The 24,151-nt window shown below is 41.9% G+C and overlaps 3 protein-coding genes across 4 annotated transcripts in view; 1 reads left to right on the forward strand and 2 right to left on the reverse strand.

Annotated features, from left to right (window-relative positions):
• Positions 1–5,566, reverse strand: part of LOC111972365 (ecotropic viral integration site 5 protein homolog) — a 96,193-nt gene extending 90,627 nt beyond the window's left edge. For both annotated transcript variants that reach the window (XM_023999398.2, XM_023999395.2), the window contains exon 1: positions 5,353–5,566. The gene's annotated coding sequence lies outside the window, so the exon portion shown is untranslated. The remainder of the gene's footprint in view (positions 1–5,352) is intronic.
• A 2,753-nt stretch (positions 5,567–8,319) lies between these two features.
• LOC111972366 (large ribosomal subunit protein uL18) lies at positions 8,320–13,906 on the forward strand. Its single transcript, XM_023999400.2, has 8 exons — positions 8,320–8,408; positions 9,126–9,195; positions 9,345–9,460; positions 9,840–9,974; positions 10,629–10,831; positions 11,700–11,877; positions 13,310–13,398; positions 13,743–13,906. The coding sequence occupies exons 1-8, from the start codon at positions 8,406–8,408 to the stop codon at positions 13,843–13,845; spliced, it is 897 nt and encodes a 298-aa protein (XP_023855168.1). The 5' UTR covers positions 8,320–8,405; the 3' UTR covers positions 13,846–13,906.
• A 2,077-nt stretch (positions 13,907–15,983) lies between these two features.
• LOC111971975 (divergent protein kinase domain 1A-like) overlaps positions 15,984–24,151 on the reverse strand; it is a 34,037-nt gene continuing 25,869 nt past the window's right edge. The window contains exons 5-7 of the mRNA XM_023998774.2: positions 22,264–22,440; positions 21,730–21,945; positions 15,984–21,504 (exon numbers count right to left, since the gene is read on the reverse strand). Coding sequence (XP_023854542.1) covers positions 20,908–21,504; positions 21,730–21,945; positions 22,264–22,440 — 990 coding nt within the window. The 3' untranslated portion in view covers positions 15,984–20,907. The remainder of the gene's footprint in view (positions 21,505–21,729; positions 21,946–22,263; positions 22,441–24,151) is intronic.

A 24,151-nucleotide genomic window follows, 5' to 3' on the forward strand; every position in this document is an offset into this window, starting at 1 on the left:
CAAGGGGAATACTTATGTAAGAATGCTGTTTAGTGACTATAGCTCAGTATTCAACACCATAGTACCCTCCAAGCTCATCATTAAGCTCGAGGCCCTGGGTCTGAACCCCACCCTGTGCAACTGGGCCCCCAGGCAGGAAACATCACCTCCACTCCGCTGATCCTCAACACTGGGGCCCCACAATGGGCCACCCACACAGACAGCGCAGTGAAGGCGCGACAGAGCCTCTTCAACCTCAGGAGACCAAAAAAATGTGGCTTGTCATCTAAAACCCTCACAAATTTTTACAGATGCACAATTTAAGGCCAAAAAGATCAAAGGACATCAACCACCTGAGCCACTGCCTGTTCACCCCGCTATCCTCCAGAAGGCGAAGTCAGTACAGGTGCATCAAAGCTGGGACCGAGAGACTGAAAAACATCTTCTATCTCAAGGCCATCAGACTGTTAAACAGCCATCACTAAGACATTAGAGGCTGCTGCCTATAGGCATAGACTAGGAATCACTGGTCACTTTAAGGAATGGAACACTAGTCACCTTAATAATGTTTACATATCTGGCATTACTCTTCTCATATGTATATACTGTTTTTCAAAACTATTCTACTGTATCTTGGTCCGTTCCGCTATGCCATCGCTCGTCCATATGTATATCGTCTTCATTCAGTCATACTTAGATGTGTGTATTGGGTATACGTTGTTTAATTTGTTAGATATTACTGCACTGTCGGAGCTAGAAGCACAAGCATTTCTCTACAACCGCAATAACATCTGTTAATCACGTGTATGTGACTGATAAAATTTGATGTTGACAGCTCCTCTCAGTACAATAAAGATTTTAGATCAAGTATAACCAGATTTGGTGATTTGTTCTGGCTCTCATTTGTTAAATCAAAATATCTACCCACAGGTGCGAGATATGGCTTAGAAAACTTACCTCAACCCAATGGAGTGGTGGTGCCTGGAGAAGTGGGTTTACACTAATTTTGCAAAAAATATATAAAAATGTCCCACCCGGCAAAGGGGCCTTTAGGTTATGTACAGCAACCCCAGATGTAAACTAGTAAATAATGGTTACTTCTCAAAGTATTGAGCTTTTAAGGGGAGTAAAACAAGGCTGTCCATTGTCTCCTTATTTATTTATTATGGCCATTGAGCTATTAAAATTAGATCCAACAAGAATATCAAGGGGTTAGAAATCCAGAAGATAAAAACAAGTGTCAATGTATGCTGATGACTAGTTTTTTCTTAAGTCCGGATGGATGAAAATAATTGGCATGAATTGAGATATATACACCAGTTTCATTTGAGGACAAAAATGTTGACAGCTGCATCATACAAGTTGCAAAATAGATGGGAAGAGATTTTCAAAGTACCGATTCTATGGCACATGGTTTATGAACTGGTACAAAACTACACTTGATTCAACACTTCGAGTTTCTCTATTAGTTATTATATACAATTCTTGCCACCAACAGAATGATATATATACGGGGCATATATGGTTAAATGGTTATGGAATGGTTAAAAAATAATAATAATCACAACATGCACTTAAAATTAACCTTACAAATAGCAGTGTTGGACGATTTGGAAAGCCATAGTCAGTCAATAAATAATATAATAATACTTGTAGGAAAGGTTTATCTTTAGCTCACAATCTGTGGATACTACACGATTAGAAAGGTTAAAAATGTATGTAAAACATCACAGTACAATTGAAAAATTTGGCACATGGAAACCAAACAAAGATGGTCTATAGCGATAGGTGGGATGGGACAAGAGTGGTTTAGGGTTAGGATTAAATAGCTAAGTTATACACTTAGGTTGGAGTCATTAAAACTCGTTTTTCAACCACTCCACAAATTTCTTGTTAACAAACTACAGTTTTGGCAAGTCGGTTAGGACATCTACTTTGTGCATGACACAAGTCATTTTTCCAACAATTGTTTACAGACAGATTATTTCACTTATAATTCACTGTATCACAATTCCAGTGGGTCAGAAGTTGACATACACTAAGTTGACTGCCTTTAAACAGCTTGGAAAATTCCAGAAAATTATGTCATGGCTTTAGAAGCTTCTGATAGGCTAATTGACATCATTTGAGTCAATTGGAGGTGTACCTGTGGATGTATTTCAAGGCCTACCTTCAAACTCAGTGCCTCTTTGCTTGACATCATGGGAAAATCAAAAGAAATCAGCCAAGACCTAAGAGACAAATTGTAGACCACCACATGTTGTAGACCACCACATGTCTGGTTCATCCTTGGGAGCAATTTCCAAACGCCTGAAGGTACCATGTTCATCTGTACAAACAATAGTAAGCAAGTATAAACACCATGGGCCTACGCAGCCGTCATACTGCTCAGGAAGGAGACGCATTCTTTCTCCTAGAGATGAACGTACTTTGGTGTGAAAAGTGCAAATCAATCCCAGAACAACAGCAAAGGACCTTGTGGAGATGCTGGAGGAAACAGGTACAAAATTATCTATATCCACAGTAAAGCGAGTCCTATATCGACATAACCTGAAAGGCCGCTCAGCAAGGAAGCCACTGCTCCAAAACCACCATAAAAAAGCCAGACTACGGTTTTCAACCGGGACAAAGATCGTACTTTTTTGGAGAAATGTCCTCTGGTCTGATGAAACAAAAATAGAACGGTTTGGCCATAATGACCATTGTTATGTTAGGAGGAGAAAGGGGGAGGCTTGGAAGCTGAAGAACACCATTCCAACCGTGAAGCACGGGGGTGGAAGCATCATGCTGTGGGGTTGCTTTGCTGCAGGAGGGACTGGTGCACTTCACAAAATAGATGGAAAAGTATGTGGATATATTGAAGCAACATCAAGACATCAGTCAGGAAGTTAAAGCTTGGTCGCAAATGGGTCTTGGAAATGGACAAAGACCCCAAGCATACTTCCAAAGTTGTGGAAAAATGGCTTAAGGAAAACAAAGTCAAGCTATTGCAGTGGCTATCACAAAGCCCCGACCTCAATCATACAGAAAACTTGTGGGCAGAACTGAAAAAGCATGTGCGAGCAAGGAGGCCTACAAACCTGAGTCAGTTACACCAGCTCTGTCAGGAGCAATGGGCCAAAATTCACCCAACTTATTGTGGGAAGCTTGTGGAAGGCTAAAAACCAAAAAACATTTAACCCAAGTTAAACAATTTAAAGACAATGCTACCAAATACTAATTGAGTGTATGTAAACTTCTGACACACTGGGAATGTGATGAAAGAAATCAAATCTGAAATAAATTACTATTATTATTCTGACATTTCACATTCTTAAAATAAAGTGGTGATCCTAACTGAACTAAGACAGGGAATTTTTACTAGGATTAAATGTCAGAAATTGTGAAAAACTGAGTTTAAATGTATTTGGCTAAGGTGTATGTAAACTTCCGACTTCCAACTGTATATGTAGAAGAAATGCTGTAAAAAAACAAGACATGTGTCCTCCTCCGAAGAAATAAGTAAGGCGCCTTGTGTGAAAGATGACAAACAGTGACATACACTCTGAATGACCTAAAGTGATAAATCCCATATTGATCTTTCACACAATCAGGCCAACCGGTGTGAAATGGCTAACTAGTTAGCAGTGCGCGCTAGTAGTGTTTCAATCGGTGACGTCACTCGCGCTGAGACATTGAAGTAGTTGTTTCACTAGCTCTACAAAGACCGCATCAGTTGTGGATGTGTTCAGAGGGTCCCTGGTTCGATCCCAGGTTGGGATGGAAGCAATACTGTTACACAAGCTGTACTGTGCAAGTAGGCTAATAGTAGGTCTCCTATTGAAACAGTTAAATGAAGCTGTCAACTCAGTAATTCACAGGTTTCAGATTTCACCCCCTTTTTAATGTTTTTGCTCTCAAAGTCAAACTAATAGAACAATAAAATGTGATATTCTAAGTCCATAAGAACACTTAAAACCCACCAGGAGACCACTTTTGAGGTCTGGGAAATATCTAAGAAATTTTGTTTTTTGTGTAGTTACCCTTTAATTCATGTACAGAGGGCACCTAGCACTGTTGTTTGGTTAGCGGTGTTTCTGTAGCACATGAGATGGTTTCCAAAACAAATGGCTTTCCTGTTCCTTGATTGATTGAAACCTGGACAATTTACTACATATTATGAGGCATGTCTTACCTTGCTTCAAAGTAACCTATAGCCAAAATCCCAATAATTTTATAGACTTCCTCATACGCGTTCTTCTATTGGTTCTTTCAACTTTCTTTCATTGTCTAGCAGCCAAAGGTATTATCCTACTCACATTAACAACACATGATAGTTGTTGCATCTTTAGATCTCCCCTCTTTCTACATTTCGAACAGATATTTTAATCTGTCCATGAAACCACATGCATTTGCTGTGCACATTTTAGAACATTGTTCTCCGCAAGTGTGTATTTTGCATTTGTGAAATTATTTAGGATGTAATATGAAAGTAGAGGAGTTTATGTTTATAGAACAGTACCGCAATTCAGAATCAATTCAAGTTTAGATGGAGTATTTGGCTGTTGTAGCTTCCAGAGCCAATTCGCCCTTTAAACAGAACATGCAAGGTCCTTGAACTAAGGAGTAATGTTAGGCTCCTTTCGTCCAATATTGGGCTCGTCCGACCCTAGTGCAGCTGTAAGTAAGCTGATCAGATCAGCTGGATAGTCAGCCAGGTACTGTTCATTTGAAGAACTCATCTGGAAACTGACTGGTGGTGGACTTGAAACAAATTAGCTGATATAGTTTTAAGTTATCTTGAAAGTAACTGTAAAACGATAAGCAAAAAAAACGGTTCTCCTTCAACCATTGTGTGACTAAAAATGTAACTAGCTACAGTAACTGAAGTGTTTAACGGGGGTTGTTTGAAGTATCTGATGAGGTGTGAGTTTTGTTTGTTGTCCACATATGTAACCGTTACTTTCTGAAGTTCCTTGGCTGGCTACAGGAAAAAGTTTGCATGCAGTTTAGCTCACTAGCGATGAATTATGAATTCATAGCAAACACTTGTGCATATCATCGATGAACAAACAGCTTATTAGCTATGGAAGTTGCTAGTTAGTTAGCTAAGCTAAGTAGCTAACCAGTTAGCTAATGCAGTTTACGTGATTAGCCAGCAAGTTAGCTAACTGACGTTATTTAGTGACATAAAAAGCTAAACTGAAATACAGTGCCGTCTCAACGCAACCTACAGTACCAGACGCATGATTAACTCCAGACTATTTCCAAACACTGTAGTTAGCTAGCTAACATGAAACCTATCCGGCTGGATAGGAAAAGTAGCTTGACAACTATTAACGTTAGCTAGCAACAGCTCCTTGCTCTCAAAAAAACAACCTGAACCGTGTTTACCTTGCCTGGAAGCCTTTTCAATCCTCAGAGATCAATATGAACTTTCCATGGACCAAAGTACAACTGCACAGTCTTGCGCAATTGAACTGTAATGAGTTCAACAGCCCGGTTTCAGATTGTCTTTAATGCCGAGTTTTAGTTTGCTTGTTAGCTGCCGCTAGCTGATTCCACCACCAGGCAACAGCTCCACCGTCCAGCCCATCGAGTCGAATACGTGTAGCCTACACAAATCTACAGTCTGCTCGTGCCAACAAAAGGGCAGCTCCAATGTTTACATCCACTGTACAGAGCATGCGTCTCAAAAACCTAACAACTGAAAAATAGTACGCTACTCCCATCTACTGTTTATTTTATTGCCTTACACTTAGCTACATGAACTTCTTTAACTCTTTGGCCTCTTCATAAACTCCATTAGCTAGCTCTATAGGTTTTTGAAAAATGATGCAAGTTCATGTCAACCATTTCTTATCAGCACACGAGCTAAAACACTATCAGATAATATAGTAGACCCATTGGATAATTCTTTATCAGTTTTAATCTCATAAAAAAATATCTAAACAGTTTTCTTAACATATTATATTTGCTCTGTAAAACAGTATGTTCCTATTAGCTGTAGTCTACTAAAGTCAAGAGTAACTACAAAGAACTGGAAGCCAATCACTACAGCACAAACTCACCTGAGGCTCACTGTCTCTGACAATAGTATCAATTCCACGGGAAGTTTTGGAATTTTGCTGCCTGGAGTAGATCACAGCAACACTCAGAGTGGGTGACAGAGAGACAATGTCAATCAGAAAATGTCAAAATAAAGGTTTACTATCAGCTGTCCAGCTCAGACTAAGAAGCACTTAAGCCTTTTCTAAGACAGGTGAGAATGAGGTGAATGGCAGAGCTGACTTTTTTTTATCCACATATGAACAAAAGGTCATCAAACAAACTTTTCTGGTTTTACGTGGAAGTACTTACATAAATATCATATTTCTTATGTAGCCACACCCTTGTCTGTCCTAAAAAAAATGTCTGACGTATGACTCTTGCCTACGCCATATGTACAGTATATCTGTTATGGACTGAAAATAGATACAGTACAAACCACATACTATAACAGAAAAAAACACATGTTATGTACAAAACCCTTTGGGTGTGTCTGTTGTTTTTATTATTAACATTTTCCTATCGCAAAACGTAGGTACCTTACAATAAGGAAAACTAAATATACATTTTTATTCAGTAAATTGTGCCATTAGAAAGTATTCACACCCCTTGACTTTTTCCACATTTTGTTACGTTACAGCCTGAACTTAAAATTGGTTAAAAATAAAAAAGGTGAAATGTCTTGAGTCAATAAGTATTCAACCCCTTTGTTATGGTAAGCCTAAATAAGTTCAGGAGTAAATATTTGCTTAACAATTCACATAATAAGTTGCATGGACTCACTCTATGTGCAATAAGAGTTTAACATGATGTGAGTCCAATAAGTGCAATAATGATTTTTGAATGACTCCCTCATCTCTGTACCCCACACATACAATTATCTATAACGCCTCTCAGACGAGCAGTGAATTTCAAACACAGATTCAACCACAAAGACCAGGGAGGTTTTCGGATGCCTCACAAAGAAGAGCACTTATTGGTAGATGGGTAAACATTTTTTTATTGAATATCCCTTTGAGCACGATGAAGTTATTAATTACACTTTGGATGGTGTATCAATACACCTAGGCACTTTAAAGATACAGGCATCCTTCCTAACTCAGGTGCTGGAGAGGAAGGAACCCACTCAGGGATTTCACCATGAGGCCAATGGTGACTTTAAAATAGGTACAGAGTTTAATGGCTGTGATAGGAAAAAACTGAGGATGGTTCAACAACATTGTAGTTACTCCACAATACTAACCAAATTGACAGAATGAAAAGAAGGAAGCTTGTTCAGAATATTTGCATCCTGTTTGCAACAACACACTAAAGTAATACTGCAAAAAATGTGGCAAAGCAATTAACCTTTTGTCCTGAATACAAAGTGTTGTGTTTGGGGCAAATCCAATACAACACATTACTGAGTACCACTCTTCATATTTCCAAGCATAGTGGTGGCTGCATCATGTTATGGTTATGCTTGTAATCGTTAAGGACTGGGGAGTTTTTCAGGATAAAAAATAAATGGAATGGAGCCGAGCACAGGCAAAATCCTACAGGAAAACCTGGTTCAGTCTGCTTTCCACCACACTGGGAGATGATTTCATCTTTCAGCAGGACAATGACCTAAAACAAATGGCAAAATCTACACTGGAGTTGCTTACTAAGAAGTTCCTGAGTGGCAGAGTTACAGTTTTGACTTAAATCTGCTTGAAAATCTATGGCAAGACCTGAAAGTGGTTGTCTAGCAATGATCAACAACCAATTTGATAGAGCTTGAATATTTTTTTTTAACAATAATGGGCCAATTTTGCACAATCCAGGTGTGGAAAGCTCTTAGAGACTTACCCAGAAAGACTCATAGCTGTAATCGCTGCCAAATGTGATTCTCACATGTATTGACTCAGGGGGTTGAATACTTATCTAATCAAGATATATATATTTTACAAATGTTAAAATGTTTCTTCAACTAAGAGTAGTATTTTGTGTAGATCGTTGGCAAAAAAATCAAATTAAATCCATTTTAATCCCACGTTTTAACACAACAAAATGCCCAAAAAGTCAAGGGGTGTAAATACTTTCTGAAGGCATGCACACACAGCATGGTACAGTCACAGAGTAATGTCATTTGTGTTGTAGGATGGTTTATTACAACCCCACAAAGAAAAATCACATAGTGATACACATTTTTTATCACGTACTCTTTCTTGTTTGAGCCATTTTATCAGCTGGTGTTGTCGTTGTTCGTTTTGTACAGTAGAGGGCAGTGCAGAATTTTCCCTTCTCTTCAGCTACATCCGGCGATGCGCTATTTACGGAACATGCGCAATGCAAACTTTCTTTTTCTAGTGCAGCGGAGTGAAATCCCCGGTCTTTGACTCCAGGCTCCTGGCTAAGGAGACAGAAAAGGCTGCAAAATGGTTAGTAAATTGCCGAAATACATTCCTAGATATATGTGTTAGACATCAACGCGTGTTGTCTGCAATCACATGTTTTTATGTTTTTGAAACTCCTTGGATGAAGATAGATTCCGCCCGGCTACTGTTCACCGGGGTCTATCAAACGTGGCCTAATGGCCGCCTTCACGAATTAATGTTTCCTGTAGCGCTGTAGAGATATTCCTAACTATGTGTTGCGTTGCCTGATGAGTGGATGTTGTCTATCATGTCCCGTGACGTAAATCGCTATTAAACATGTTTGCAGTGTTGCCTAACACTAAAAGTAGCAAAGGTACGGCTGGCTAACACTGTTAGGCTAGTTAGCTGTTACTATCAGCGATGACAGGCCCAATAGTCAGTGCAACATAATGTCTGATAGCCTTGGCCACATAAAATATACTTCTAAGTGCAGCATGTGTAATGTTAGGGATACGTTTTGTGTGTTGACAAGTAGCTGGCTAGTTGTACTGACACACGCAAACTACCTGGGGCGGCAGGTAGGCTAGGTAGGCTAGAACCTTGGGGCAGTAATCGGAAGGTTGCTGGCTTGAATCCTCAAGCTGACAAGGTAAAAACGTGTCGTTCTTCCCCTGAACAAGGCAGTTAACCCACTCTTCCCCGGTAGGCCGTCATTGTAAATAAGTTTGTTCTGAACTTACTTAACTAGTTAAATAACATTCTTTCTTTCTTCTCTCATAGGGTTTTGTGAAAGTGGTGAAGAATAAGTCCTACTTCAAGAGGTACCAGGTCAAATTCAGGAGGAGGAGAGGTAAGACGGGTTTTAGGACTTAAGGTTCAAGTAGTAAGTCTAAACTTGAAAATGCCATGGCTGTCTTGATCTTTAATTTCACACAAGACTCTATTCATTCCACTGATGCACCTCCACCTGACTGACTTGGGTATCCTTGTTGTGCTTAGAGGGAAAGACCGACTACTTTGCCCGTAAGCGCCTGGTCATCCAAGATAAGAACAAGTACAACACACCCAAGTACAGGATGATCGTCCGCTTCTCCAACCGGGATATCGTCTGCCAGGTAAGATGGGATTCACATGAGAAAATATAGCTGGAATTACCACAATGGACAACTTTTGGCCACAATCATTCTCCAATCCCAGATACGTAGCTAATCATTTAGCAGAAGCTTTTAGCCAAAACATTTTATTATTGACAGTTAATCATGTGGCCCATGTTAGTCAAACCCACAACTCTGTTGCCACCTGAGCACCATGCTTTAGTCCAGTTGGAACGGCATTCTCACCTTCAGCTATATTGTCCCTATCATTCCCACATGACCCATGTGGTAACAATGATCAAGGAGGTAATGGAAAATGTCCCATGCCATGAGGGATTGACTGATGGGCAATGTGATTATGCCTATATTGTCATGTTTCTTGCTTGTGTATTTGCTCTAGATTGCCTATGCCAAGATTGAGGGGGACATGATTGTGTGCGCCGCCTACTCCCACGAGCTGCCCAAGTACGGGATCCCCGTGGGACTAACTAACTACGCAGCAGCCTACTGCACTGGTCTGCTGGTGGCCCGCAGGGTAAGATCAGCTCTCGTACACCCCCACTTTGACCTGATGGCGGCTGTTTTAGTTTTCAGGACTGGGTCTTATTAGCTAATGGCTATTCTATGTTTCTACCCTGTTAGAGTTTGAGAAAATCCATAATTTCTCTGAGTACCCTTTCCTCAAACTTCATTTAGTCTTCAATGCCTTGAAGTATGATGGATGCTGTATGGACAGTTGGTGTTCAAATTGCTAAGCTATTGACAGAACTGAGTCGTGTTCTCGATTGCACAAAATTGTGTATTAGAGATTACATGATTTTGTGTTCTACATGAGAAAGAAGCATGTCTGTTCTATATCTGAATTATCAAACAATCCTTTTGAAAGGTGACCCTGGTTTTCTTCTGTTTTCTCACTGTAAAGAATTGGCAGTTGGTCAGCCAAAAAGCTGCCTGTCAGTTTGTTTGTTCCGCTTGTTTAATGTGTTGCTGCAGAATCAGCTTTTGTATTTACTTCGTGGTTTGTCAGTGCAGCAGATTTGAAATTGACTTTTGGCTGCAGCATGAGTGGGTGCCTTGCCGCTTTAGCCACCTGTGGCAGAGTTTTCGCTCAGCAAGAAAGAAACAATGTAGTCCGCTTATTTTAATAATACAACAGATTTCTCTAATCCCTTTCGTCTTTCCACTCCAGCTGCTGAACAAGTTTGGCCTGGACAAGGTGTACGAGGGCCAGGTGGAGGTGACTGGAGATGAGTTCAACGTAGAGAGTGTTGATGGTCAGCCAGGTGCATTCACCTGCTACCTAGACGCAGGGCTCGCCAGAACCAGCACTGGCAACAAGGTGTTCGGGGCCCTGAAAGGGGCTGTGGATGGAGGCCTGTCCATCCCTCACAGGTAATTGCACTTTTTCTGTGCGGTAGGAACACATTGCTGTAGCCAGGAGTAGAAGTGCCGCCCATAATCTTATTCATTGTGATTTTAAGAGGCAAAACTGATCATAGATAAGTATTCTTACTCATGATGCATACTGACACAGGTCCCAGTTTGGTTTGTGCCATTTTTCTGTACATCACAAACAGATCTGTGACCAGGCTAGTATTTCGGGAAGTTATCAGGATCGATATTTTGTTTGATACACTCAAGACTGAGCAAATTGTAGTTCCTTCATTTGCCCAGGTTGATGTAAAATGTCCTGTTTCAAGACGTTGCTCAGAGCAATATGATTTATTGGTTTACCATCCAAATATGTTATGTGCATAGAGATCAAGGGCTCTAGTGTTTGTATTAGCATGGGTCGCGCCATTGAGGGCTTTTGAAGTAGTCAACTGGGTGGGACTTCCTATGGGTTAAGGACGGATCACATAATTCCACCACCAGGAGGGATCAGTGAGGAAAAGTTCTATAACTGCAGGTGGCAGTAAATCGACAACCTTAGCTTTTTACCTGTTCAAACAACACATTCTGGGTGGCAGTGTGCACCCTTTCAGTTAATTTGCCAGCTCAGTAAATGGAAAATTGACTGCCTCAAAATGGAGATGCCCATGCATTTACGCCGTAATGGGAAAGATGCAATTGTGCCGATGTCTAAGTGTGTGGTTATTTCCTTGGAATTCTGCAAGAAGTCGTTTTTATATGGCTTTAGTGGAACTATTCGGCCTTGGTGCCTATAATCTTCAGGAAAAGCGCTATTGATAATATTGAATGAGCCTGGTTGTTCAGTAGCCTCTTTCAGTCTGATATTGTCGTTTGTCCCCTCCCCCAGCACTAAGCGCTTCCCTGGGTATGACGCTGAGAGCAAAGAGTTCAATGCAGATGTCCACCGCAAGCACATCATGGGCGTCAATGTGTCGGAGTATATGAGCTACCTGATTGAAGAGGATGAGGATGCATACAAGAAGCAGTTCTCCCGCTTCATCAAGAATGGCGTTTTCCCCGACAAGGTAAGTTCACCCTGAACCCATCGATGTTGTATGGGAAGATTCCTGCCAATACCTGGCTCTATTAGTTCCCTTACACCAGTGTTTCTTAACTCCAGTACCCTCGATAGCACACATTTTGTTTTAGCAATCGGACAAACTCCTGATTCAACTGAAGGCTTGATGATTAGTTAACAAGCACAGCTGATTCAACTTGTCTGGGGCTACAACTGGAATGTGTGCTGTTAGCGGTACTCAAGGACTGGAGTTGGGAAACTGCTTCACACCACTGCTGGATGGTTACATATCTTCACCTGGTTTTCACTGAACCTGAGTGGGTAGCAACTACTGTTCTGTTATTGTTAGGCCTCATGCTTGTAAGCATACTGGGGGGGTCATATCAGCTTCTCCACAAATAAATTATGAAGGGAATGTTATGCTGAATCCCAAACCAGTCCCTTCCCCTCGGCTCTCCATTTGCGCATTTACCGGGGGGGGGGGGGGGMGGGSTCTGTCATATGCAAAAGTGTCCCAAAGCAAGGGGAGTGATAATTGTAGGGGCCAACATGAGCCTCCAATCGTGGCTTCAACCAAGCCAGCAAGGCTGCCGGGTCGAGAGCAAAGTGCTATGCCAACACTGAGATGTTTGGAGTTTGTGCAATTTCATTTGAAAGAATGAGGTGTGCCTAATTATATGCTACGTGCATGTTTGGTTTTTTTCTAGGCTTGACAAGCCTATCAAATGAAGTGCCTCCCAAATAAAATGTTTATCTGTTAAGAGTATTATATCTTGTAAATAACAGGAGAAATGTGTTAATTTGAATTGAATGCTTGTTTTATTATTAAATGATGCAATTCATGTTCCACATTTAAAGTCAGGTGTGTCCTGAAGTAATTTAATCCTCACTTTGGAAGTTGGCGTTGTCAGCCACACGTGACAACTGAGTGCACCAACAGCGAGTTGGTAGGGGTGAGGCCCTGGTTTGGGATTCAGCTTTTACTTAAACTGTCACCATATTGCTCCCAACAATCCACTGCTCTCTGATCTACAGAAGTGGCTAGGGGTCGATTTGGATTTCAGCGTAGGAACTGTGTGCTGCTTGATGATGAAACATTTGATACTGAGCAAATTGTAGTTGGTCCTTCATTTGCCCAGGTTGATGTAATCAACGTTTCAAGACGGGGCTGAGAGCAGCACAGTAGTTTGTCATACATGTGCTAGAATGAAAATACAAAATGTCATCAACTCATTCCTATCAATTGGGTGTGTAAATAATTAAACAATAAGGGTAGAGTAGAAACTACTGAATCAAGCTTGCATGTTTCAGTATAAAAAAGGGTGAAGTACATTTTTGGCTATCCAGTAGAGGAGCCTTTACGGTTGTGTGTCTATTTGATTGCTGGAATTGGCCTTAACCCACATTTTACTAATTTGTTTGCCACACTTGTCCTGCAGGTTGAGGAAATGTACAGAAAGGCCCACGCTGGCATTCGTGAGAACCCAGTCCATGAAAAGAAACCTAAGAAAGAAGTCAAGAAGAAGAGGTGAGTTGATGAGCAGTTTTGGCTATTTTCTATTGGAAATGCAGTGCTATTCATATTATAAATCTATAACCTGATAGTAAACTTCCCTAGATGATCATGACCCGAATTGGTGGCAATTCTATTTAATTCTGGAAGTAAACAGAAATTCCGTTTCGAATCTACCTTTGACATTCTGTTTACTTACTGAATGGAAATCAAATTATAACCCCCCCCAGTCATTTTTCCTTCTGTATTTTAAAGCAGTTTACTGACGTGACAGCCATCCCCCTCATATTTCCTGACACTGTAAAAATTGAATTGTTAACATGTAATTCTGAAATCCATCCTCCCTGTTTGGTCACCAGGTGGAACCGTGCCAAGCTCTCTCTGGCCCAGAGGAAAGACCGCGTTGCCCAGAAGAAGGCCAGCTTCCTCCGGGCTCAGGAACAGGAGGCGGCCGACAGCTAAACTCTCTGGTCCTAATGATGGAGCAACAATGCTTTGTTATAATAAATATATTGGAAAAGAATACAGCCTAGCCTCTATGTTATTTGTCCATGCATGTTATTTGTGCATGTTTATTTATAGACGCTTCGATGAAAGTATAAAAATGACTGTTTCAAGTTACCCATACTGTTTAAGTGGTTGAGATTGTATAGAAAATATATCACGGATCTCAAGCTTCTTTTTTTTTGGCCGCTGACCCCCTTTGTGATAGCAAATGCATTAGGGATCCCTTCAATCAGAATGTGGATGGCCGAACGAACCAAGTCTAGGGCCCTGAGAAGGAACATCTCTTGGCACCAGAGAAAATGTTGCTGCTTTAAAGCAAATAAACTGCAATTCTATACTTTTTGTCATTGGGCAGAGTTTTTTTGCTGCTGCTTTTAAGCTAATATCCTGCAATTATGCCATGAACTTTGCAGTTCGATTTGGGGACAGTTTTTGACCTGGGACTGCAGGTGGGTGCAATTTTTTTATTGTACAAAACTGCTGTTTTCCCAAATTATCTACATTGTTTGTGTTCACTCGAATAGCTTGTCAATGGCCATGGAAGACCTCAACAGTCCAAGGCAGGTGAGTTCATTCTAGCCAATGAGAGGGCAGATGTGTGTGACAGGTGCAACTTATGTAATGCCGTTTGGGTCATAAAGCATGTATTAATTTTGTGCCTGCACCTGCTTAACACGTAGCATTAAAAATATTGCGTCTTGACCACGTGCTTTATGGCCCAAACGGTGTTCCATACACCTCTTCCTCTGGTTCTCCAGACCTCCCGTCTCGGATTTCAATTCCCCTGCCATAGACTATGAACATGTGTTCATAACCCTGGGCCTACTGGTTTAGGAATTAAATCATATATTGGTTGATATTAACCTCATCAGTAGATCTAAAGGGTCTCGCAATGGAAGAGATATTTTATTTATATTAAAGGCCAATGTAGCCATTATCTCACTATCAAATCATTTCTGTGTAACAATTAACCTTACTGTGAGTGGTTTCAGTCAAAAATTTACAAAAATAGCTTAGCAGCAAATTCTCAAGCTAAAAATGTTGCTAGGATGGTCTGAGTGGGGAGGGGAAAACCAGCTGTTATTGGCCGATCAACTAATTCATTGTCAGTGTTTACTTGGATTGAAATAGGTTCCAGTACTCATTAAGTGGCATTCTCCCAACCAGCTTCATGGGGTAGTCACCTGGAATGCATTTAAATGAACAGGTGTGCCTTGTTAATTTGTGGAATTTGAGCCAATCAATTGTGTTGTGACAAAGTAGGGGCGGTATACAGAAGATAGCCATATTTGGTAAAAGACCCAAGTCCAAATTATGGCAAGAACAGCTCAAATAAGCAAAGACAAATGACAGTCCATCATTACTTTAAGACATGAAGGTCAGTCAATCAGGAAAATTCTTTAAGTGCAGTCGCAAAAACCAAGAGCTATGATGAAACTGGCTCTCATGAGGACCGCCACAGGAAAGGAAGACCCAGAGTTACAACTGCTGCACAGGATAAGTTCATTCGAGTTAACTGCACCTCAGATTGCAGCCCAAATAAATGCTTCACAGAGTTCAATTAACAGACATATCTCAACAACTGTTCGGAGGAGACTGCGTGAATCTGGCCTTCATAGTCGAATAGCTGCAAAGAAACCACTACTAAAGGACACCAATAAGAGACTTGCTTGAGCCAAGAAACACGAGCAATGGACCCATGATGAGCCCAAATTTGAGACACTTGGTTCCAACCGCCATGTCTTTATGAGATGCGTAGTAGGTGAACGGATGATCTCTGCATGTGTGGTTCCCACTGTGAAGCATGGAGGAGGAGGTGTGGGGGTGCTTTGCTGGTGACACTGATTTATTTAGAATTTTAGCATTCTGCAGCGATATGTCATCCCATCTGGTTTACACTTTGTTTTTCAACAGGACAATGACCCAACACACACCTTCAGGCTGTGTAATGGCTATTTGACCAAGAAGGAGTGTTATGGAGTGCTGCCTCAGATGACCTGGCTTCCACAATCACCCAACCTCAACCCAAATGAAATGGTTTGGGATGAGTTGGACCACAGAGTGAAGGAAAAGCAGCCAACAAGTGCTCAGCATATGTGAGAACTCCTTCAAGGCTGTTGGAAAAGCATTCCTCATGAAGCTGGTTGAGAGAATGCCAAGAGTGTGCAAAGCTGTCATCAAGGCAAAGGGTGGTTGACACTTTTTTGGTTACTAAAGGATTCCATGTGTGTTATTTAATAGTACAGTGTAGAAAATAGTAAAATAAAGAAAAACCCTTGAATGAGTAGGTGTGTCAACTTTTGACCGGTAGTGTATAAAACACAGGATAATCACATTTGACTGCACTGGGCCTTTAATGTGCACATTTATCATGCCTTTGGATTCTAGAAAATATGATTTTCAAAATTTGACCAACTTCCATAAATGTTAAACGTCAATAAAGATGCTGAGGGAGAAGTTCACAATGACATCGTTTTCTAGAAATGTACAGTAAATCTAATAAAATCTCATCTAAACATTACACACATGAAGAGAAAATGCTCAAATTACCCCCTCCCCCTCAATTGTAAAAGCATTGTTTTTACCTGACAGTCACAGTTTGATTAACCTCAACCACAGTTTGATTAACCAACTGTATTGAGATCAAATGTTCCATTGATGAGAAAATTAGCAGAATGTCGGTCAAAATTTCTCTCGCTCCATCTTCTCGCTCTGCCGGCCACTGGGCTTCCTCTCTTCACCATATTTGGTGGAGAGTGGAAAGGTCAACCGGATGCTTCAGATTTTTAAAGCCGGTGAAACATCTGGCTCATCGTTTTATCTGTTCTGGTAACATTGTTCAACAAATTGGTACTTGAAAAGGGGTGTGGTTAAAATCGAGGTGGGACAGGGAGCGAGCCTGCTACAACTGCATAGACTACCACAGCCCTAATACCCATAAAACCCAGCAGTCAAACAGGGAAATGGTTCCAATTACTTTTCCACCTTTCATTTTTCCCCATAGTTTTTTTTTTAGAAACAATTAAAATAAGAGCTGTGTTCTGAGTAGGCTTATCCTGGTGTGACATTTAGATAACCATGTAAATCTCTCTAGGACAAGGTGACTTATCAATATATTCGTCTGTATTTCCCCCTCCCAAAATGAAATGCTAATTAGCTGCTAATGTGGCTATCATAAAGAACCAGAAATGCCATGATGATCTGGACGAGACTGCCGAATTGAGACAAAGGTAAGAATCTCTGGATTAACCATTTAATGTTACCTAAATGTAGTAATTCATAAATTAGCTACATTTCTTTAAATTGACAACACTGTGAACTGTCTTGTGCAAGTTTTTATTGAGACTACCTGTTTGCAAAGGTGTCAGCTAGAGAGCTTGCAGGGATTTGTAGTTTTGCATGAATAACTAGTAATGGCGCCGACAGAGAGGGCTGCCTCGCTTCTAGTCCTTAGGAAACTTTGCAGTATTTGTTTTTTTATGTATTATGTCTTATCTTGTTAGCCCAAAAATCTCAAGTGTTTTTACATACAGCCGGGAAGAACTATTGGATATCAGCGAGACGCCAATTTACCAGCACTACGATCAGCAATACCCCTTTCCCGATGCGGATCCTTTCTCCGAACGACCCAGGGTATTTGAACTGATTCCAGAGGCTGACCCAAAACAACGCCACTGGAGAAGAGGCATACGGAGTGGTCTTTTGGTCAGACTTCGGAGGCGCGCACACCACCCACCGCTTCCGAGTATATTACTCGCTAATGTCCAGTCTCTAGATAAGAAGGTAGACAAAATTAGGGCAAAGGTTGCTTTCCAGAGAGACATCAGGGATTGTAACATACTCTGTTTAACTGAAAATGTGTCTCTCTTGGGATATGCTGTTGGAGTCGGTACAGCCACCTGGAAGAAAAAGGGCAGGGGTGTATGTTTCATGATTAACATCTCATGGTGTAATCATAACAACATACAGGAACTCAAGTCCTTTTGTTCACCTGACCTAGAATTCCTCACAATCAAATGCCAACCGTATTATCTCCCAAGAGAATTCTCCTCGGTCACAGCCGTGTATATCCCCCCTCAAGTCGATACCACGATGGCCCTCGAGGAACTTCACTGGACTTTATGCAAACTGGAAACCATATATCTTAAGGCTGCATTTATTGTAGCTGGGGATTTTAACAAAGCAAATGTGAGAACAAGGCTACCTAAATCCTATCAGGATATTGACTGTAGCACTCGCGCTGGAAAAACACTGGATCCCTACTACTCTAACTTCTGCGATGCATACATGGCCCTCCCCGCCCTCCATTCGGCAAATCTGACCACGACTCCATTTTGCTCCTCCCTTTCTATAGGCAGATACTCAAACAGGATTTCCCCTTGCTAAGGGCTATTCAACGCTGGTCTGACCAATCAGAATCCACGCTTTAGGATTGTTTTGATCACGCAGACTGGGACATGTTCCAGGTAGCCTCAGAGAATAATATCGACGTATACGCTGATTCAGTGAGTGAGTTTATAAGGAAGTGTATTGGAGATGTTGTACCTACTGTGACTATTAAAACCTACCCCAACCAGAAACCGTGGAAAGATGGTGGCATTCGCGCGAAACTGAAAGCGCAAACCACCCCATTTAACCATGTAAAGGTGATATGGCTGAATACAAACAGTGTAGTTATTTCCTCCGCAAGGCAATCAAACAAGTGAAATGTCAGTATAGAGACAAAGTGGAGTCGCAATTCAACGGCTCAGACACGAGACGTATGTGGCTGGGTCTACAGACAATCACGGACTACAAAAGGAAAACCAGCCACGTCACAGACACCGACATCTTGCTTCCAGAAAAACTAAACACTTTCTTTGCCCGCTTTGAGGATAATACAGTGCCACCGACGAGGCCCACTATCAAGGACTGTGGGCTCTCCTTCTCCATGGCCAACATGACTAAGACATTTAAACGCATTAACCCTCGCAAGGCTGCCGGCCCAGATGGCATCACTAGCCGCGTCCTTAGAGCATGCACAGACCAGCTAGCTGTCACTCTAGACCAAGGGGGGGGGGGGGAGTACAGCCTGAGAGCCATATCTGGCACGCCGGGCACTTTAATCCGGTCCGCAAGACATATTATATATTTTTTTTTTTTAATGAAATGATAGATCTTTTTTTTTTTTAGATGTCTCGATTTTTTTCTCCCCAATTTCATGGTGTCCAATTGGTAGTTACAGTCTTGTCTCATGGCTGCAACTCCCATACGGACTCGGGAGAGGCGAAGGTCGAGAGCCGTGCATCCTCCGAAACACGACCCAGCCAAGCCACACTGCTTCTTGACACAATGCCAGCCTAAGCCGGAAGCCAACCACACCAATGTGTCAGAGGAAATACAGTACACCTGTCGACCGTGTCAGCATGCATGCACCCGGCCCGCCACAGGAGTCACTAGAGCACGATGGGACAAGGAAATCTCGGCCTGCCAAACCCTCCCCTAACCTGGACGACGCTGGGCCAATTGTGCGCCGCCTCATGGGTCCCCCAGTCACAGCCATCTGTGACACAGCCCGGGATCAAACCCAGGTCTGTAGTGACACCTCAAGCACTGCGATGCAGTGCCTTAGACCGCTTCACCACTTGGGTAGCCCCCGCTAATTGATTTAAAAAAAAAAATTGGTCCCCCCCAAAAATGCATCCCTCCATTGAATTTCAAAATCCCGATGTGGCCCTCGAGCCAAAAAGTTTGCCCACCCCTGCCCTAGACCCACTTCAATTTGTTTACCCTAGACCCACTTCAATTTGATCAAAGGACAACAACCACCCGAGCCACTGCCTGTTCACCCCGCTACCATCCAGGAGGCGAGGCAAGTACAGGTGCATCAAAGCTGGGACCGAGAGACTGGAAAATAGCTTCTATCTCAAGGCCATCAGACTGTTAAACAGCCATCACTAACACTGAGAAGCTGCTGCCTACATACAGGCTTGAAATCATTGGCCACTTTAATAAATGGATCAGTAGTCACTTTAATAATGACATTTTAATAACGTTTACATATCTTGCATAACTCATCTCATATGTATATACTGTATTTTATACCATCTATTGCATCTTGCCTATGCCACTCCGTGATTGCCCAACCATATATTTATATGTATATATTCTTATTCAATTCCTTTACTTAGATTTGTGTGTATTAGGTAGTTGTTGTTGAATTGTTAGATTACATGTTAGATATTGCTGCACTGTCGGAACTAGATTTTTACCTTGCCAGCTCGGGGATTTGATCCAGCAACCTTCCAGTTACTGGCCCAAAGCTCTAACCACTAGGCTACCTGCTGCCCCAGGTAGCCTAGTGTAAATAGAGCCGAATATATTGATAAAAGTCACCTTGTTCGAGAGAGATTTATATGGTTATCACGAAACACAGCCCTTATTTTGAAGTGTTTCTAAAATCCCCTATGGGAAAAATGAGTGGTGTCAAAACAATTGGAACCATTTCTCTGTTTGACCGCAAGGATTTATGGGTATTATGACACCTCCACTGTGGAGCTCTATTAGATGGGACTTGGTGAAAATCGCCAAATTAAAATAAATGTTCTATCACATTGATCATATTATTTTTTGGGATGCTCAACTGATTCTGAGTTCAGGAATATAAAGTTAATGTGAAAACTATTTCAGAATGAGTACTTTCACATTTTCCAAATTAAATCATTCGCGCTACTTGCTCTTTGAACTCCACAAGTCCACAAATTAGGGGGAGGTTCTAAGGGTTATACTAGATGGTGAGAGACAGATCAGCCAATTAAAACCAGTGGTTGTTTCATCCACTCCTGCCATAGACTTCCAGTCAAGTCCAGTTCTGAGGCATTGTGAAACCAGATGGTTTGACAGAGGCAGCGGTAGTGCTCATATGTGTACTGATTCTCCACCCTTTTCCAAATTGTGTATTTAACCACTCTCCGTACTGGATTTACAATGACAAAAACTTTTTTACAACCAATGCTTTCAAATACATGACCGGGCTCATTAGGAGTCCTTGGTGTGCGATATTTTCTTCCACAACAAGGTCTTCAGGTTGTTCAGTATAAGCGAGTGTTCCATCTCCATTTGCTCCGCCGAGCCCTTCAATGCTATACAAGCATACAGCTGTTTCTCCAGCTCATCCTGAATGTCAGACGGCACCCCACGCAGGAGATATTCCTTCAGCGAGCTGCACGCCTTGGCCAGGTTGGGCCGTGTCACCTCTGGCGTACACCGGTGCTTGGTGAGGTCACAGGAAGTGCGACAGTCGGTCCCGTACAGACAGTCCTCGTCTACGTTGCACCGCTGCTCCCTCATGGCTTCCTGGAAAGTGGCCTCGGGGACGATGTGATGAGCGTCCATCACTTTCAGGTCGTGGCGGTCGTTGTAGCCAAAGTCGGCTGCACTCACGTCACACATGAGGAAGGAGCCAAAGGTGCCGTGGAAGACGTCCTCTACAAGCTCCAGCAGGCCAATGGAGATCTTGGCCTTGTGGGGCCAGGAGGGCGTGAACCACTGGTCCATGCTGCGTCGTAATCCCGCAGGTATCCACAGCTCCACTACCCAGGGCAGGCTGATGCCGTACAGGGGAGCGTAGGGCACCTTCTCCATCACATACAGGTACAGAGAAAGAGGGAGCGAGAGAGATGGGGGTTAAAAAGGAGGGTGAGGAGAAAAAGGAGGGAGAGAGCTGTGATGACTTTAATCACATAAATAAGCTCATGATTGGAATCTATTTGTTAGTGTTAATTTTTTGTGTTGTGTGAGAACATTTTTATCACAAAAAAAGTTATTAGAATCCATAAATGGGTGTTCCTATTGGATTACCTTCTCCATCACGTACAGGTCCCCACAGAAGCCCAGGAGCCTGGGGGCATGCTCCCTGTCCTGCAGGACCACCGCTAGCAGGAACTCATTGAGCTGGAGCAGGGCCCACATAGAACGGGCCTCGGGTAGGGAGATGAGGCCGTCTTTGTTGTAGTCGGCCACGAAAAGAACCAGGCTCACCAGGTCTTGAAGGTTGGCCTGTTCACCCACCTTGGTCTGGAGAGGAAGAGGAATAAGGGTAAGAGATACCTTCGTAACAGAACTGCATTAATGAACACACTAGCCACTTAAGTCACAACACACTTACAAAGGTTAAAATAAGTTACATGAATGTGAATACTGTGACATAACGAAAGTATCAACTTGCGGCTATGAAGCCCTGATTATGAAGGCAGTATGTATGAATTATGAATGTGTTATGAAGCCCCTATGTTACTAGCCTTCAAATAAGTGTTTCAGACATGAAACCATTCATAAAGTGGAAAAGCAGGTAGGCTAATGAATCACACTGGGATGAGATGACAGTACTCTGACCTTGAGGTGGCTGAGGACTATCGCTTTGAACTTCTCCACAGAGGTTCCCTTGGTGGGCTTGTTGAAGGGCGAAGCCTCCTTCCTGTGCTCCATCTCATCTCCCGGGTCATAATGAGGAACCTCCTCCATCTGGCACTTAACCACCCCCTCCAGGTCCCCCCAGCCACCAGAGTACACCTGAGAGAGACGCACACAGAGCCACAACACGCTGGTGTTTGTTATCAGACACAGAGTCACTCTGGGTGGATAGCAAGAAAGACACAGAACTTCTCATGGAGCACAGTGTTAGCGTTGGTTTTCTTAAAATTATAGTAATGGGAGATTACACGCCCCTGTGTGTTAAAATAAGCTTGATTGCAATGAAAATCCCACAAGCATAAATCAGTGATTTAGCTGATCTTACAGCTAATAGATTATTTATTCCCGCCCCCAATTAAATAACAACCTATCAGGAGCATCTGAAACCGTAAGGCTGATGAATGTAAAATACTTATTATAAGAATATAGGAGTTGTAGGCCTATACTTCATTCAAACCTATCATCTTAAATTGTAAAATAGTATATATGTGCCATTTTAAATAACTTTATCAGACTACATTTTAATTTGATAAAAGATATAGATTTTATAACCCATCACGACTGACTTGATTTAGTTACACAAATATGGACAGTGCAGGGATATTTCCGACCCCTGGTCTTGATAAGAAATTACTATATTTTTTAAAGACAAATTGTAATGAATGGATTACATATATTCGGAAACATAAAATGTGTATGATTGTCACAGTAAGGGCCTCCCGAGTGGCGCAGCGGTCTAAGGCACTGCTGTGGCAAGATAAACAAGGAAATACTTTACTTCAATTGTAATTAATGATTGTCAAATTGTTTAAAAAATGTCCTACAATTCAATCATGATTTACTTCCATATGTCCAACTTGTAGCCTACAGTTAAGGAATATTTGCATTTCCCCCTCGAACAGAAATGGCCATATTTTATTAAGACAAGTAAAATCATTAATAGATTTCATAAATTGGAAATGAAAGATGTATCCTACACCATGATTTTTCCATCCATAAAATGTGTAGGGGAGGCTATATTGCCATAGTAGATTTGCCATGGTAAACAAGGAAATGAAATACTTTTTCAGTTGTACGGAATGATTATCAAATAGATAAATCAACTTTAGGATTAAATTGTTACGATGATAATACCCACCAGAGGGCGAAATCATCTTGAAAATGTTTTGGTTGCATTCAGGACTAAGCACATAGCTAAATAAAGGACTGATTTTTGTATCTGTACCATTTGTCACACCCTGATCTGTTTCACCTGTCTTTGTGCTTGTCTCCACCCCCCTCCAGGTGTCGCCCATCTTCCCCACGGAATTTATAGCTGTGTTCTCTGTTTGTCTGTTGCCAGTTCGTCTTGTCAAGCCTACCAGTGGTTTTCCACATTCTCCTGTTTTTCTCTAGTTCAGATTTTGACCATTCTGCCTGCCCTGACCCTGATCCTGCCTGCCGTTCTGTACCTTTTGGAATCTGTTCTGGATTACTGACCTGTGCCAGCCCTTGACCTGTCGTTTGCCTGTCCCCCTGTTTTGGTAATAAACCTTTGTTACTTCGAAACTGTCTGCCTCTGGGTCTTCTCCTGAGCCGTGATACCATTGTAGCGTCTGTGACTGTATCTGGCAGTGCCCATGCTATCTCCATTTTGAAGTAGTCCAATTATTTCCTAAACGATTGGCTGATCCCTCCTGTTGTACCGGTTGGACATAACTCCAACACGGTCACCAGGAGGGATCAGCCAATGAAGTTGGAAGTCCCACCCAGTTGACTACATTCAAATGGTGGATGCCCTAAATGGCGCTGCCCATGCTAATACGGCCTT

This window comes from Salvelinus sp. IW2-2015, linkage group LG13 (genome assembly GCF_002910315.2).
Source record: "Salvelinus sp. IW2-2015 linkage group LG13, ASM291031v2, whole genome shotgun sequence".
Taxonomy (NCBI): Eukaryota; Metazoa; Chordata; class Actinopteri; order Salmoniformes; family Salmonidae; genus Salvelinus; species Salvelinus sp. IW2-2015.